General features: G+C 38.1%; 2 protein-coding genes across 2 annotated transcripts; one reads left to right on the top strand and one right to left on the bottom strand.

Moving 5' to 3' along the window:
* The first annotated feature begins 114 nt into the window (after window positions 1-114).
* On the top strand, window positions 115-2,074 carry LOC308094171 (xin actin-binding repeat-containing protein 1-like). Its single transcript, XM_080440661.1, has one exon. It carries the CDS (start codon window positions 262-264, stop codon window positions 1,804-1,806), a length of 1,545 nt encoding a protein of 514 aa, XP_080296787.1. The 5' UTR covers window positions 115-261; the 3' UTR covers window positions 1,807-2,074.
* Window positions 2,075-9,065: 6,991 nt separating this feature from the next.
* Window positions 9,066-14,147, bottom strand: LOC308093424 (solute carrier family 22 member 13-like; the record flags this gene model as incomplete). The annotated part of the gene is made up of 10 exons (XM_080439759.1): window positions 9,066-9,135; window positions 9,236-9,442; window positions 9,907-10,015; window positions 10,098-10,312; window positions 10,749-10,843; window positions 11,060-11,180; window positions 11,305-11,473; window positions 13,321-13,475; window positions 13,577-13,680; window positions 13,773-14,147. 10 exons carry the CDS (start codon window positions 14,145-14,147, stop codon window positions 9,066-9,068), a joined length of 1,620 nt encoding a protein of 539 aa, XP_080295885.1.
* Window positions 14,148-15,604: the final 1,457 nt, after the last annotated feature.

Genomic DNA, 15,604 nt, shown 5'->3' with positions numbered 1-15,604 from the left:
CTGCCCAAGCCACAACAGGCAACAATATATACTTTTCCACCCCCAGCTTCTAAAGTCCCTTGTCCCACGAAAGATGGTGAGGAAAAGTCCATCATTCAGAGCAAAAGGAATTTAGAAAACAAAGAACAACCAAGTGACATTGAAGTTATTGACTCAAAGGATAATGCAGTTAAGAAGCCAAAGAAGGATACAACAAAACCTGCAGAGAAAACAACAGATTGCCGACCTGACAATAAATTAAATAAGTCACACTTCACTGAAATGGATAGAAATGTGATACAGAAAATCAATGCATCTGAAGAAATACAGATGTGTATGCAGACTTATGCAGAGCATGAAATGACTACAGGTTTTCAGGCGGCCCTACAGAACTTTGGGGGAAAGGAACAAGGCACTACTGACAGAGTCCCTGCAATGCCCAAAAAGAACAAAGTTGTAAATGACGAGGTTTGCCTAGCAAAACAGATCAACAAGACTGAGGCACAACCACAGAAATCAAATCCCAGCATTCACCACAAAGAATCCTGCAACAATGAATTGCAAAAAGCAGCAGCCAAAATTCCAGTTTGTCCTATAGGCCAAAATAGGCATTACGAAGAATCGCAAGAACCTGATAATAAAGTTGTTTTAAGAAAGAAGAAGCCAAAGAAGGAGACAGAGTTGCAACGATATCAGAGGCTCTCGGTCCACAAGGAGGAGATCATGAAAGGAAATGTAAAAGCAGCGATGGAGATCTTTGAAAATTTAAGGAAACGAGAGGAACTCAAAGTAATCCTCTCTCAAGTGCAAGAGATGGAGGGAGAGACCAGCGATGTAGATGTTCACTCCACGGCGACATTATTTGATAATGTACCCCCCTGGATCGTTACGCCAAGTAGAAAGACAAAGCAAAGTACGGAAATTCATGAAAGGAAGTTTGAAATGGAAACACAGGATGATGATATGGAAAGCACCTCCTCTGTCGAGACTGCATTTGAAGATCTTGAAAAGGCGAGCAGGGAAATAATAAACCTGAAGGAGGAGACGTTAGCCAAGCTCATTGACATTGAAGAGGCAATTAAAAAAGCTTTGTACTCTGTCTCCAATCTGAAATCTGAAGCTGACATTGCAGGATTATCAGGGCTGTTTGATGAATCTTTGAAATCTGATCAAAGCTATCATCCTGTCAACAATATCAGGAAGATCAGTATTGTGTCCAGTAGGGCTGCTAAACCAGAGCAAACTAAAGAGCCACCTGAGATGAATGTGAAACCAGCCTCAGCCTCAAGCTCTTCAAAACAGCCAGAAAGTCCATCTACCAAAGGTCACAAAAAGCCACTCGTTAGGCAGAGCAGTGCTCCATCGTGCCCATCATTCATCTCAATTCACTCTGCTGCCAGAAAACACGCAGACCAACCAAAAACAAATGGAGATCTGGACCAATTGTCAGCAAACGTGGGGTCCTCAAATCATGTCCACACTCCTACTGTACCTCAACGTAAGGTCAGTGTAATTGAGGTGAAAACTGTTCCTGAACCTCCAGCAGGAATCATTGGTAAAAAGAAGACTGTCAGTGAAACATATGAAGAGACTGATAGCTTTGGCAACTCCTTTAGTTCCTCCACGACATCAACATTCATCACAAAGCAATGTGAGACTAAAGCCTCTGCATTGTTTGAGGTAGTCGGTGGCCCCACCACATATGAAGTGATGACACCCCCCTTGAGACAGAAGTCTGATCGTTCCTTTTTAGATAATACCCAGAATGCTAAGGAGGGAGGGGCAGTTTTTGTAACATTTAGCCAACCAAAGACGGGAAAGCATTGAAATGCCAAAAGAAAAATCATTGTCGTTTTAAATTACAAATTCTTGCTTTTATGTATTTATAAAATGATGAATTCCTGGCTGTCATGATTGTCAATGGTGTAATACAACTAGTTTATCTTCTCATGAAATCACAACACTTTTATTAAAAAATGTGTATTATGCATTTTATACTGTAACACTATAGTAACTTATGTCCTTTTATTAAAGTTAAGCAATATGTTTGATATGTTGTGTAAAGATCACATGAATGTAAAAATAAAGTTACCGAAAAACTATTCTATTTTTGTCGTCTCTTGTGTGCTTATAGAATACAGAATGTTCTTTAACTCATTGATTTTCCTACATTATTTTATAAGACATTCAGTTTGACTTTGTTTTTTAACCCATTAAGACCTGGGGCCGATTCTACAAATGCCTTCTAAATCAGTAGTTCTCAAATGTTTTCGTGTCAAAGACCCCCAAATTGATATGTAGGCCTATTTGGCTGTGGACCCCCATCTGAAAATGTTTTGTGCCAGGGACACCCCCAGAAGGGAAAATTTGTGTTAAAAAACACTTTCAAGATTTTTCAACGCAGCACGGCACAAATTGACGCGCTGTGAGCTTGTAGATCTGCTGTTTTCGAATAGCCAACATATAAAATCTAAAATGACACAGGTGCTTTCCCGGTTTTAATGGGTTCATAAAGTATAAAACAAAGTAATACATTTTCACTTTTACAACAAGAAAACACAGGTATATTATAAAATGTTCATAAACTAAATAATAGAACAAATGAACACAAAACACAAAACATGGGCAGTACATGACCAAACTAAAGGCAGTGAGTTGTTATTGTTAGAATGTTCTGTCTTACATGTAATGTACAATGGTGAGGATAGGGTTCAAATGACATACTTTTGGGGATACATGCATTTGGTGTGTATTCTGTACTGCTTTGGCTCTATTGCAAACTGAAATGTATTTAGCATGTCTCCAGATGTCTCTCCACTCTTGATCATCAGTGACAGATAGCTCCTTCCCCATTTGCACATTTAACCCCCTGTAAAGTGATAGGTGGTGTAAGAAGCATCATCAAACAAAATGACAGCTGTTTTTCAGCTGTTAAAAATAACATTTTCTCATCACAAGATCTTTCAGGATTGTCCCTTACATTGTGTTGTGCATTTTATAATGCCTTATTTGCAAGCGACAAAAGATGTCCTGACACCATATTTCACATGTTCAAATTTCATTACTGTAAAATAAGCCTATGCCTCAGTTTTGTCCTTCCTTCAAGTCAACCCATTAATCACCAGGCCTTAGGTATATTTGTCAGAAATCAACCTAATATGCAAAGGAAAAAAAACAGTAAGTCCCTCGATGGACATTTGGTAAGGGATGCTTCAACACCCACACAGATAGAATTTGGATTATTTACGACCCTGTCGTATAAACTAATCTCATTTGAGCACACAGCTGGTATGTCAGACCCCCCACGAGGCTTTACCAACTAGCTTTTAATATTTTGCTAATATCTTACAGCCAGTAAATGTTGATAGATCAACAGAGCTATTGTAAAGGGAAATAACATCTATTTTAAATGGAATGATTGCTTTGCTTCCCATAATTGTTATATAAAAATGGTTACGAAGGAATAAATGTGACTTAAACGTCTTTTTTTCTTCTTACATTACATATCTGACTTCAACATAAATGGGTAATATAAAAGCTAGTGAACTTATTTATGAGGTGTGTAACTGCTAGTGAGTTTTTGCTTCAGCACAATCATACAGTACTACTAGGGAAATAAAGTATATACAGTACTTAGCATTTACAATGCTAATAAACTACACACGATTGTATGAACATTATTCCCACCAAATTACTACTGATGACATATTAAAATTTTGTTTCAAACTGTATCTGTGCTTCAAACTCCAGAGTTTGTGAGGTCAATTCCCTTTTAAAATAAATCCTTACAAAGTGAGGAGTTGGTATTTCATTTACCAATGCAGAATAGTAGGGGCAACATAGTCAGAAAACAGCTCACAGGTGCTATTAAATTTAGCTGCAGTTGTTAATATAATTTGTTTGCAAAATATAGAGCTACATTTATAATCTGAATATATACATTGAATATATTCTTGTAATCCTTATAGTTCCAGTCACCTGTCAAGGAAATGTGCTCTGCCTGTTTGACACCTGTCTACCCAATGGAAAAAATGGTGGCCAATAAACTGATCCTGCACAGCAACTGTTTCTGTTGTAAACACTGTAAAAAGAAGCTCAGGTAAGATGCTAACAATGAAATTAAATCACAAAACAATCAAATCACCTTTTCTAATCAGACTTTCTTCAGTTTTTATTTTGTTTTCATGGACCAATTCAAAGTTCTAAAACAAATTCCAATGTTAGCATCTGTGATTTAAAAAGAGTAGGCCTAATTGGGAGGGTTAATATAGTAAGAAAGTAGTACATTTTATTTCAGTCCATTTAAAATCATCATACATACAGTTAAGTCCACTAATGCTAGTGGCACCGAAAAGGTGTAGGCTGAAGCCGAGGCTTATTTTGCCTACCGTTTTTGAAAAGTAACTAAGGTTGATGGTACGGAAGTCTTGACAAATTCTTGAAATTCTCTTCTTCTCATTATTCTTATTTTAAGAACATTCTTAAAAATGTCATATTAAACTAAATGACCTGATTTATGCTTTGAATTTACAGCATTGGAAACTATTCTTCTATTTATGGGGTGTTCTATTGCATCTTTCACTACCAACAACTTTTTAAAAGAAAGGGAAATTATGATGAGGGATTTGGGCACAAACAACATAAAGACCGCTGGCTTCAAAGTAACAAAGAAATGGATGAACCAGATGCTAAGAAGATGCCCAAAATGACCAAGGGCAACATCAACATTATCGGTGGCACAGGAGCGGCCCCTGCTGGTGTGTCTGCTGCAAAGCCACCCTCAAGAGAACCAACAAAGAATAGTTGTGACAGTATGGGAAAGTTGAAAGTCAGTTGGCCACCACAGAGAAAGGATAAAGCTGGTAGTCCAGCGCAGCAGGTACATACACCCTCCAGGAGTAACAACTTATTTGACATAGATAAAGCAGCTAAATTGTCAAGTCCCTTTTCAGAGCATCATGATGAGAAGAACAAATTAAAGATCATTGAGGGACAAGTCAAGAAAGTAGAGAGTGTGAAAACATTATCAAAATACTCAATTTCAGAAAAGAAAGTAGAATCTAAAACACAGAGTTTTAAGTCAGCAGATAACTCGCCTCCACAGGAAAGATTGTGGGGTTCTTCGACCAATCGAGCACTTTCCAGAGAGCGTATCTCAAAAACAGAGGTAGATTTTTCTTCGGCTCACCTAAGTAAGGGTGCCACTACTACAATGACAAAAATAGAACACAGAGGTTTGACACCGCCCAAAATGAACCCAGTGCCAAATTGGGCAAAATGGGGGACAAGCTCTCCATGCAAAGTTAAGAAAACTGTCCGATTTGCTCCAGAAGTAGAGGCTGCTCAAAATGAGCAACTGTCCTCTGAGCTCAACTTGGTAGCGGAGGTTGAAGATGCATATCAGCAGAATTCTGATCAAAGTGAACAGCAGCAAATGGGAAATGCATCTGGGATATATGGCAATGCAGAGATGAAGGATGACAATTTGCCATTTGAGTTAAGTAAAGAACAGGTAGAAAATGAAGTAGTCCTTAATCCCTATGAATCCAGCTGTCAGGAAAAAAAACCTGAATTGAGTGAAAGACAAAGTATTTCTGAGACATCAGAGGCAGAACCTGCTAGTATGGGGATTAGTCAAGAGGTCCCTCAGACTCAAACAGGGTCAAAAGGACTTTTAGTGAACTCTGATGTTGACAAGCTACACGCTGACAGAGAAAGTGACAATGCAGCTCATGATGAGAAAACTGCAACTCATGATGCATCATCCAAAAACCTTGATAGCCCGTTAACGCTTTTGGGTCCTGCTGATCAAAATATAATGGGAAGTCAGGTAGAGCACACAACTGCAGAAGACAAGTGTCTTGAAAACAATACAACTCAGACCGAGAATAGAGACGTAGAGACTCATGGTGGGCAGAAGAAGGGTGTTGGGAGATCCAATTCTCTCAAGGGTTCTGTTGACAAACAGGCTGATAAGATAAATAGCAAAAAAGGATCGTGGTCAAAAGGAAAGAGTCCCCTTTCCAAGCTTTTCACATCAGGTGGCAATGAAAAAACAAATAACGGTGACCTAAGAGATAACAGTAAACCGGAGAACAAACCAAGGGGCATCTTAGGAAAGCTGTTTCAGTCCTCAGTAGAGAAGAAGACTGACGAGGCTAAATCAGCCACATTAGAGGAAAGGAGAGACATCGACAAAGTTCAAACCGAAAATAAATCCACTGAAGGGGTAGAAATAGCAAAGGATGAGAACACATCTCAACCCCCTCCCCTGGAGCAGAAAAACGTGGGCAATGTGCAAGACAACTCACTTTCCACTAACGCCAATATATTGAATATTAATGCTGACGAACGTAAAGGTAGTGACGTTGCAGGTGATAATATAACTGTTGATCAACTGTCCATAATAGTTCAACAACAAATCCTCAGTGCGGACAATACTGAGGACATAGTTGATCCATTTGGTGACCCAGAATGCATTTTACAGAGCAAAGAAGGTAGAGGTACTGACATAGCTGTGTCTACAGGCACTGCTTTTATTCCTTTGGAACCAGTGGCCAAAGTATTTGATGTGTTCGCCATGGAGATGATAGCTGAGAAAAGTGGCAATGAAAGTTTGGGTGATACACAGGAGCTTCCTGCATTCTCTTTGTCTGCAGATGTCTCTGATTCACTTCTTGGCAGGCTTGACTCGCAGGCCATAGCTGAAAGTCCAGATACACTTGGTATCACAGGTCAACTCATGATCTCTGACCCAGCACCCATAGAACAAAATGAGAACTGGACCGCAAATCCATTTGATTTTAATAGCAATACTCAGGAAACTGACTTTGACATATTTGGCTCAGATAGTATTCTTGCTCAACCACCTGCAATGAATGATTTTGACCATGTCAGAGATTCTTCTGCCTTTCCTGATGATATATTTGGGATTGGTGACATCTCAAACAGTGCAGATGTCTTTGCAGTGCAGCCAAGTCAATCCATTTCCAGTCCATTTGGTGACTTCCTGGGTTTAGATAGTTCAGTCAGTGCTACACCACCAGCTCAGAGTTCAGATCCTTTCACTGAAAACATGTTGACATTGGAGCCTAAAATGCTGTCTGTGTCTGAAGCCAGCAATGCAAATGCTTTCACAGACTCTCTTCTGGAGCCTCTGAGCAGTAAAACTGAACATGTGACAGAAAGTCCCAGCACAGACAATAGCTGGATGGATGATTTGCTTGGATAATACATCAATAATAATAACAATTGTGCATTTAATGATAAGCATAGTAAAAATAGCACAATAGCCACATACTGTATAACACAGTGACGTGATATGCGATTGTGTTGCTTGAAGATTAATTATGAAAAACATTACACATTAATAATTAACAATGACCAGACTACACTTTGCTTTGCATTTTAGTTAGAAAACTTTACTGGATCAGTATAAAATATAAACCTGGTGCTTAAATTTGTCAATAAATAATCTTTTTTTTTTTCAGTAAAGGAATGATAAAACAAACAAATGTAGGCACAAATGCACACATGTTTTGAGTGTTGTTAAACTGTTATAAATGTCCAGTAAGCTGAAAAACGCACTTACATTGAAATGGGAATTGTGTTAATTGTGGAAATGTTATAAATAATATATTACAATTTCAGTTTCTTTACCAGTTGATATCAAATACTGTATCAGTGTATATTTATAAATGCATTCTCAATTGTTAATTCGGTGTGTAAACATTCTCTGAAATAAATATGAGCTATATGCTAATTAAAGAATAAAAAATGCTGATGAAAATTGTTGCTTGTTGTGTTGTTGGTAAATGTAAGTATGATCATAATCTGCAATGTATTATAAAGCAAATAATATAATGGAACAATTTCAAATTGCTTGTTGATTGTCGGAAAAGTCACAGAAATATTGCAGTATTTGCAGAAATTCTAGGTAAATCCTCCTATGAGGGTCCACAAATTAGCCCTCATACAAAAACATCACCAGTGGCACAACAAATGTTAGTGGTAATACTTTATCATAACTAAATAGTAGAAAGTCTATAGCCACGGTTATATGTATTTTAATAGGTCCCATTTGTCATATGAAAACATAAGAGATTTAACGGAACTAGTATTATATGAAAGGAGATTAATATGATGGGAGAATTATTTTTTGATAAATACAAGTAATTATATCAAATCAATAGATTGTTTGCCCAACTACACACAAACCTACTCAAAGAAGCCACTTGGGTTATAATCATGGGAAACAATTAAATGTCTAATACCAACTGTTTTGCAGGGATTTATTGGATTATATTACATGGTTACTTATAGTCAAGCTTACTTGGTTCTAACTCCAGTGTTAGTGGGTAATAGTAATGTCACAGATGCAGCAACAATGTTATGGTCTGTACTTAAAGGGCAAGACCACTTTGGTAGAGGTTTGGGTTGTGTAGTTACCTTGCCATGATGTAACTCCAAAGGTGGGCAAGAAATAAAAAATAATTGCTCTATTGATTAGAAATTGATAATTCAAAATATGCTCCTCATTGACTTACATTGTACGGTAAAACAGCTCTCAAAGTCACTCTTTTAGCACATAAACGAACGCAAACAAAGTTGATTCAGACAATATAGAACATCACCAAACCCAGTACTGTTTTTTTTTTTTATAAAAATGTCAACTTCCTGTTGATTTTGCCATTTTTAATAAGTAGAAAACCTGGACTGGATCCACGGATCCGGATCCAGATCTTCAAATAGTAAAATCAACAGGAAGTTGACATTTTTATTAAAAAAACAAACAGTACTGGGTTTGGTGATGCTCTATATTGCCTGAATCAGCTATGTTTGGGTTCATTTATGTGCTAAAAGAGTGACTTTGAGAGCTGTTTTACCGTACAATGTAAGTCAATGAGGAGCATTTTTTTAATTATCAATTTCTAATCAATGGAGCAATTATTTTTTATTTCTTGCCCACCTTTGGGGTTACATCATGGTAAGGTAACTACACAACCCAAACCTCTACCAAAGTGGTCTTACCCTTTAAGTGAATACAATTAACAATGTACTGTAATGTATTAATAATGTACACAGTTCTACAGTTTAGTTGAACATTTATGATGATCTGTTTCGTTGTCATATGTTTTGCACATGCTGATCCCATTCCTGTAAAGGAAACAGTACAGAGACATACATGATTAAATAAAGATACAAGCACAGCTTTAAGTATATTGATGACAAGCAGTGTATTGGGGTTTAGTATTACCTTCTGTCCACAGCTTCATCAGTGGATTCAGGCAGTTCTGTCCCCCTGGTCTCAGGAAGTAGGAAGGTCAGCATTCCACTAAGTATTGCGAGGCTACTGAACACGATGGTGGGTATGCCCCAGTAGAAAACAGCCAGCATATTGAGCAATGGAGACAACATCCCAGTTGATCTCATCAGCACCGACCCTAATCCTGTAGCCGTTTGTCTGGAACAGCAAGGAAGGGAAACAACATTGCATTGAAAGCTTAAATTAGGTGTTAACATTTTAAGACAATTTAGCCTACGATGATAGCTGGTCAAATGACATGAGTTGTTCTCAGGCTGACAGGTGACAAGCTCTTTTACAAATAATTTCAGAACTAATCTTGGAAAAGGGGACATCAGTTCTGATGTCAAATGATCTGCACGATCAGTGTCTATATTTAAATACAAGGAATTTGATTTGAAAAAATCTTGAAACTTGACTTGAAAAATCGTTAAATCTATATCTTGTCTTTCACATAGTCAAAACTTTCTAGCATATTGTTGTATTATCCCATTTATTTGACAATATCATGTATCGCATCGTAAGTAAACTAAAATAACCCATCACAAGCGTGAACCAACCCTGGTCTGGATAGTTCATAATATGTGTGAGGATAAAGCAAGATTGTAATTCACAAGACCTACCGCACGGATGTTGGAAACAGCTCCTGAACATAGACACTACATATGGACCCTGCCCAAACCATGAAAAAGCGTCCTGTGATAGCCAATGCACCACTTGCAACACCATGATCTGAAACAGAACAATAAAGTGACATTATAGGACAAAAACATATTTTTCTGACAACTAAAAACATTATTTAAAAGTATCTTACTGGGAGGAACAGCCAGGGTCAACATGCACGACAGCCCACCCATCAGAAGGGTACACATTAGAGATATTTTCCTGCCCAAAAGCTCTAACATCCAGATGCAAAGCAGATTAACAGGCAGCTCAGTGAGACCAAACATCAGTTGCATTACAAGGATGTCCATTCCAAGGTTTGCGATATTAAATAAAAGGCAGTAGTAGGTGAGGTTCACTGTCATCCTATCGATGTTTGACAGGGGGAAAAAAGACAGATTAGTCATGTGCAGTGTGTCACAATGCTTTTCATGTAGGCTACTCTGGATTTTGACATTTTTACAATACTCTACACAGCAGTCAATTAATTCATGGATTTATATACAGTATTTTGGTACTGCAGATTAAACTGTTTGTTTAATAAACTCAAGTCTTACATGAACATCCAATGAAACCACCATCATGCATGTCACATATACTGTGTTGAGAAACTCTTGTGCAGGTATCATGAATGCGTCACATAGAGGATCATGTTAAGCCTTGCCATTGATAATAATAAGACATTGTACATTATTCATAGACATATATTTTAACACAATATTTTTGTTTAACTATTACTACTACTACTACTCTGTGTTTTCCCATCATTAATTTGGTGAAGCGGTCTGTAAACTGAACTTACCAAGCAAATGATATGGTGAAGAAATATTTCCTAAGAACAGGTGATTTGATAATAACCTGTAGTCCACCTTTCTCCACAGTTTGTTTCTCAACAATCTGTAACAGAAGTAATATTCCAAGTTGTAATGGAAAAGTAATGGAATAAGTGTTTTATACACATTTGGTTACCATTCTTCTTAAATTCTGCCCCCCCCCCCCCCACATAGTAAACCTAGGGGATACACTGAATCTATTTATATAATATTTCAAATAATTGTATAATATCTATATCATGAAATAATCATTGTAATGGGAACCTTCCTTTTCCAGTACCTTTTCCAGTAGAGATTCAGGAACTGTGCGTTTGTTGACTGCTGCTGCCCTGAGAATCAACTGTTTTACCTCCGCTGTTCTTCCTCTGCCCTGCAACCATCTGGCTGACTCTGGAATGAACCTTTTAGAATACAACTGAGTCAGAAATTCCACTCCATAAGTCGCTAGTAGGAGAGTAATTAGAAACTGTAGTTAGAAAAAAAGGGTGAAAAAAGAGTAGTATAAAAGCAGTCTTGAATGCCTACCATATGTAAATTACAACCACTAGATTTGGTACTGCGAAGACCAACTGAGCAAGTCTCCAGTTACGGATGAAGTAGAGTATGGCAACAAGGATACACTGCCCCAATGCAGCCATGATCTGACCCACACACACACCAAGAGATCGCTTTGTTGTCCCAATCCATTCAGTGGCTACAAGGAAGAACACCTGTTAAGAATTTGGTTTCTAACATTCTTAAAGACAATTATAATTTTTAACACATAAACTTCTGAAATGATTGCAATTGAAATGTCACAGCACACATTAGGGGCTGCATGTGATGATGTATGGTGATGTGCACGCTTGAAAGTCTTGACTGCGTTATGTGCCTGTTGTGTTTTTAAAGTTGAGTGTGCTATATATGTTATATTCTGTAATTCATGTTTTAACGTAATTCACGTTTTAGCCATCGTCAGAGGTGAGCTTCCCTCTACTCCAGCACATATAGTCCATGGGCCCAGGTCAGATTTTTCACTAATCAGGGACACTCAAGGTGGCAAACTCTAGTTTGGTATTTTGAAAAGGTCTATATATCTAGATAATATTTCAACATGATAGCCCTTCCCAAGTAGTAGCTTAGTCCCAGTTATCAGCCTTCAATGACACCAACCATAGTTCCAAAGAAAAAAATTATCGAACTTTTTTTGAATAGAACATGTCATACAGAGGGAAAAAAAACATTATTCAATCTATTTCATTCACTTATTTAACCACATGAAACCTAGCATGCCTATTCTGGGCGAACATTCAGCAAATTTGTCTACAATCTCACAACACCTCAGGCCAAGGAAACACCTTTGCCCTGCATTTTTCACATATGCCTTTTAGAGCGCCACCAGGAGGCTGAGTTTTGTAAAACAATTATTTTGCTCTTACTCCTTCAGATTCTGTCCAAAAATCACGCAAATCGGTACACAGTATGTATGTATATATATATATATATATATATATATATATATATATATATATATATATATATATATATATATATGAGATAATCAGAGGTCGCGCTAGGATCTTTGGTGGCCGGCCCCAATGTCCGGCATGATTAAAATGGAACGCTGTGGTGTCACGCGAAGCGCCCATGCAGTGCACCCCTGAGCACCACCTCAGGTGTGTGTTTATGACAAGGAGCACCCACAGCATCGGCGCCTATGACCTCAGGTGTGTGTTGTACCTTGTGATATTAACTATGTACACTTCTCTGGGGCATGACGGGATCTGTTTACTATATGGGTTGTACGTATACTTGTCTAAAAAGCCTGTAGCACTTGCCCTAGCCTTGACGACCTTGTAGGATTATGCAAAGGCTAAAATGTAATTTAGATAGCATGTTATGTAGCTAGTCCATGGGCCCAGGCCAGAATTTTCACTAGTCAGGGACACTCAAGGTGGCAAACTCTAGTTTGGTATTTTAAAAAGGTCTATATATATAGATAATATTTCAACATGATAGCCCTACCCAAGTAGTAGCTTAGTCCCAGTTATCAGCCTTCAATGACACCAACCATAGTTCCAAAGAATGACAAAATTATCTAACTTTTTTTGAATAGAACATGTCATACAGAGGGGAAAAAAACCATTATTCAATCTCTTTCATTCACTTATTTAACCACATGAACCCTAGCATGCCTATTCTGGGGCGAACATTCAGCAAATGGCATGTTTACAATCTCACAACACCTCAGGCCAAGGAAACACCTTTGCCCTGCATTTTTCACATATGCCTTTTAGAGCGCCACCAGGAGGCTGAGTTTTGTAAAACATAATAAAAAAAAGATCACCACTGGAAATTGAGTTGCCCGTTTGCAGCCAAATCTGGAAGACATGTGATATTGTGACGCTGGTCAGGGAAGGGTTGGTTTCACCACATATGCTGTTTCAAGTAAGTTGTAACAGTACAGTATCTGACAATAAAAAGTCATTTGACTGAACAATAACTGACTAATAGCTGTGCTTTCAATTTGAGTAACATACTGTACCAGCTAACATACTGTACCTAGTACGATGCAGTTGACTCGAAATCCTCCATATCCAACTCCAACCATAAACTGAGATATTGAATATAGGTAGAAGTAGGGACATAATCCTGTTGTTATAATAAACAGGAACATGAGCACCACTGGAATTTGAGTTGCTCTCTTTCGGCCAAATCTGTAACCGATAGAGCCATTGTTAAATTTCTTCCTGAAATATCCTCAATGTGGGAAATCATAGACAAAGGGCACACAATTATGTCTATTTGAAATACTTACGATTCAGCAAATGGTCCAAACAGGAGAGAACCCACAACAATGCCAGCCATGAACACTGTTTGTGCAACTCCCAACAACTTGGCTTTGTCACAAACTAGATCAAACTGTAAAAAAAATTATGAAAAAAAGTGAAGGAAAAGTACTGTATTGATGCATAGAAAATAAATATGCCATAGATTCATAGATTTCAACCTACATCAGTGACGATGGTGGCTTCAAACATAGACTTGTCATACACCCATCCATTCTGACACCCTGTGGTCTCATTCAGTCCATATTTCCTGATGGTGTCAATGTCCCAGTCCACAGATTTAAACATCTCACACCTGCTGAAGGTCCCATCATTCACCCGTGGAAGGGTTAAGTTAGCCTGCTCTTCTGGGGTTAAGTTGGGATCAGCTTTGAGTATCCAGTCTGTGTTACAGTGTCGGACTGGATCTGAATCGATAAAAATCACGCTGGCAAAAAGAAAAATTACAAAAACATTGGGAAAGGAAAGAGCAAAAAGAACAATCTTCTGATATAATCCAAAGTCTCCGATGGCCTCAAAGATCTCTCCAAAATCAGCCATGTTGATTTGGTTTAAAAAAAGATTCACCTTTAAACAAAGTTGTTACTGTACATTGTGGTTTCAGGGCAAACCACAGAGACTGCCCTCGTCAAGGTAGTAAATGAATGAATGAATGAACACCGATGCCAAAGAAGAGCTTTCCTTGTTCTCTTAGACCTCAGTGCCACCTTCCATACTGTTGAATGTAATATCCTTTTGCATAGACATGAGAGCTGTGTTGATCTATCCAGCAGATGTCACACATTTATATTTTTACCATTTAACCCTTATTATGGGTCTCTATTCTGGGGCTACAAGCTCACAACGTATCACATAGTGACACATTGTGAGCTTGTAGATCTGCTCATTTCAATGAAGAGACTTGGTGTGGAGGGAAATACTAGAAGATCTAGTATAGAACCTTGGGGTACCCAGGTCAACTAATGATATAGGGTATAATTGGATATGGATTATTGCAAGAGTTTGACCAAAAGATGATACAACATGTGACTGGATGACTCACTTGATAAGAAGTCTTCTGTACAGATAGAACAAAATGTTTTAATGATGTCTTCCACACTTACAGTAAAAGAACATGATGGTCATAAACTGTGTTTTTTGTTCAGCCCCGAGATTTTACAGTCATCTCATAAAAACATAACATTTTATACTGATTGTCAAACCTTTGAGGATTGGCTCTGTCTCTTAAGGCTGAACAATTCACCAAGTAAATTAAACACAACTGTACAGTCAGTCCTCTACAGAAGGTAAATGATGGAGTCAGACTAAAGGACACTCACAAAAGTACCAGATCTGTTTATTCACCTGTTTCCTAGTCTGTGTGTTTTCCACTTCCTGTCAATTTGATCCAATGAAATCCAATGAAACTGGTCAGATGACCAATGATATCCAATGAAATCGACAGGAAGTGGAAAACACACAGCCTAGGAAACAGGTGAGTAGAAGCATTACCATCCCCACACCCCTTCTCGCTCACTTAGATCAGCTAACACTGGAAGACTTTTTGCCCATTCCCTACAACACCCTGGCCAATGCTCCAAGCATCCTAGAATCTTCTCTCTCCTGGCTCCCAAGCTGTAGAATGACCTCCCCCTCAGTCAGGATTGCAGACTCACTCCGCATTATCTGCCGCAGTCTGAAAACACACCCATGAAGGCTCCACCTAACCCCCTAACACACATTTGTTGCGTGACCACAAATGCTACAGTATGTTATTTAGATAGCATGGCATTTAATGTTGTTTTACTTACTAAGGATAACACCAGATAATGTCCCAACCTGATTCCCTGGACATTTTCCAGGTATCATGTGTGAAAAACTCGTAACTTTTCTTTGCAATCTACTTACATGACCATTTGATGTCATTTGTTGACTAGGGTTCATGCCATTTATTGTAATTTGCTCTGGATAACAACGTACAACCTAACAAATAGGTTATTTTGTATAGGTTTTCTGGC

This window comes from Gymnoscopelus braueri (assembly GCF_963280865.1).
Source record: "Gymnoscopelus braueri genome assembly, chromosome: 10".
Lineage (NCBI taxonomy): Eukaryota > Metazoa > Chordata > Actinopteri > Myctophiformes > Myctophidae > Gymnoscopelus > Gymnoscopelus braueri.
Note: the sequence above shows the minus strand (reverse complement) of the source record. Positions and strands in the feature narration are given on the sequence as shown.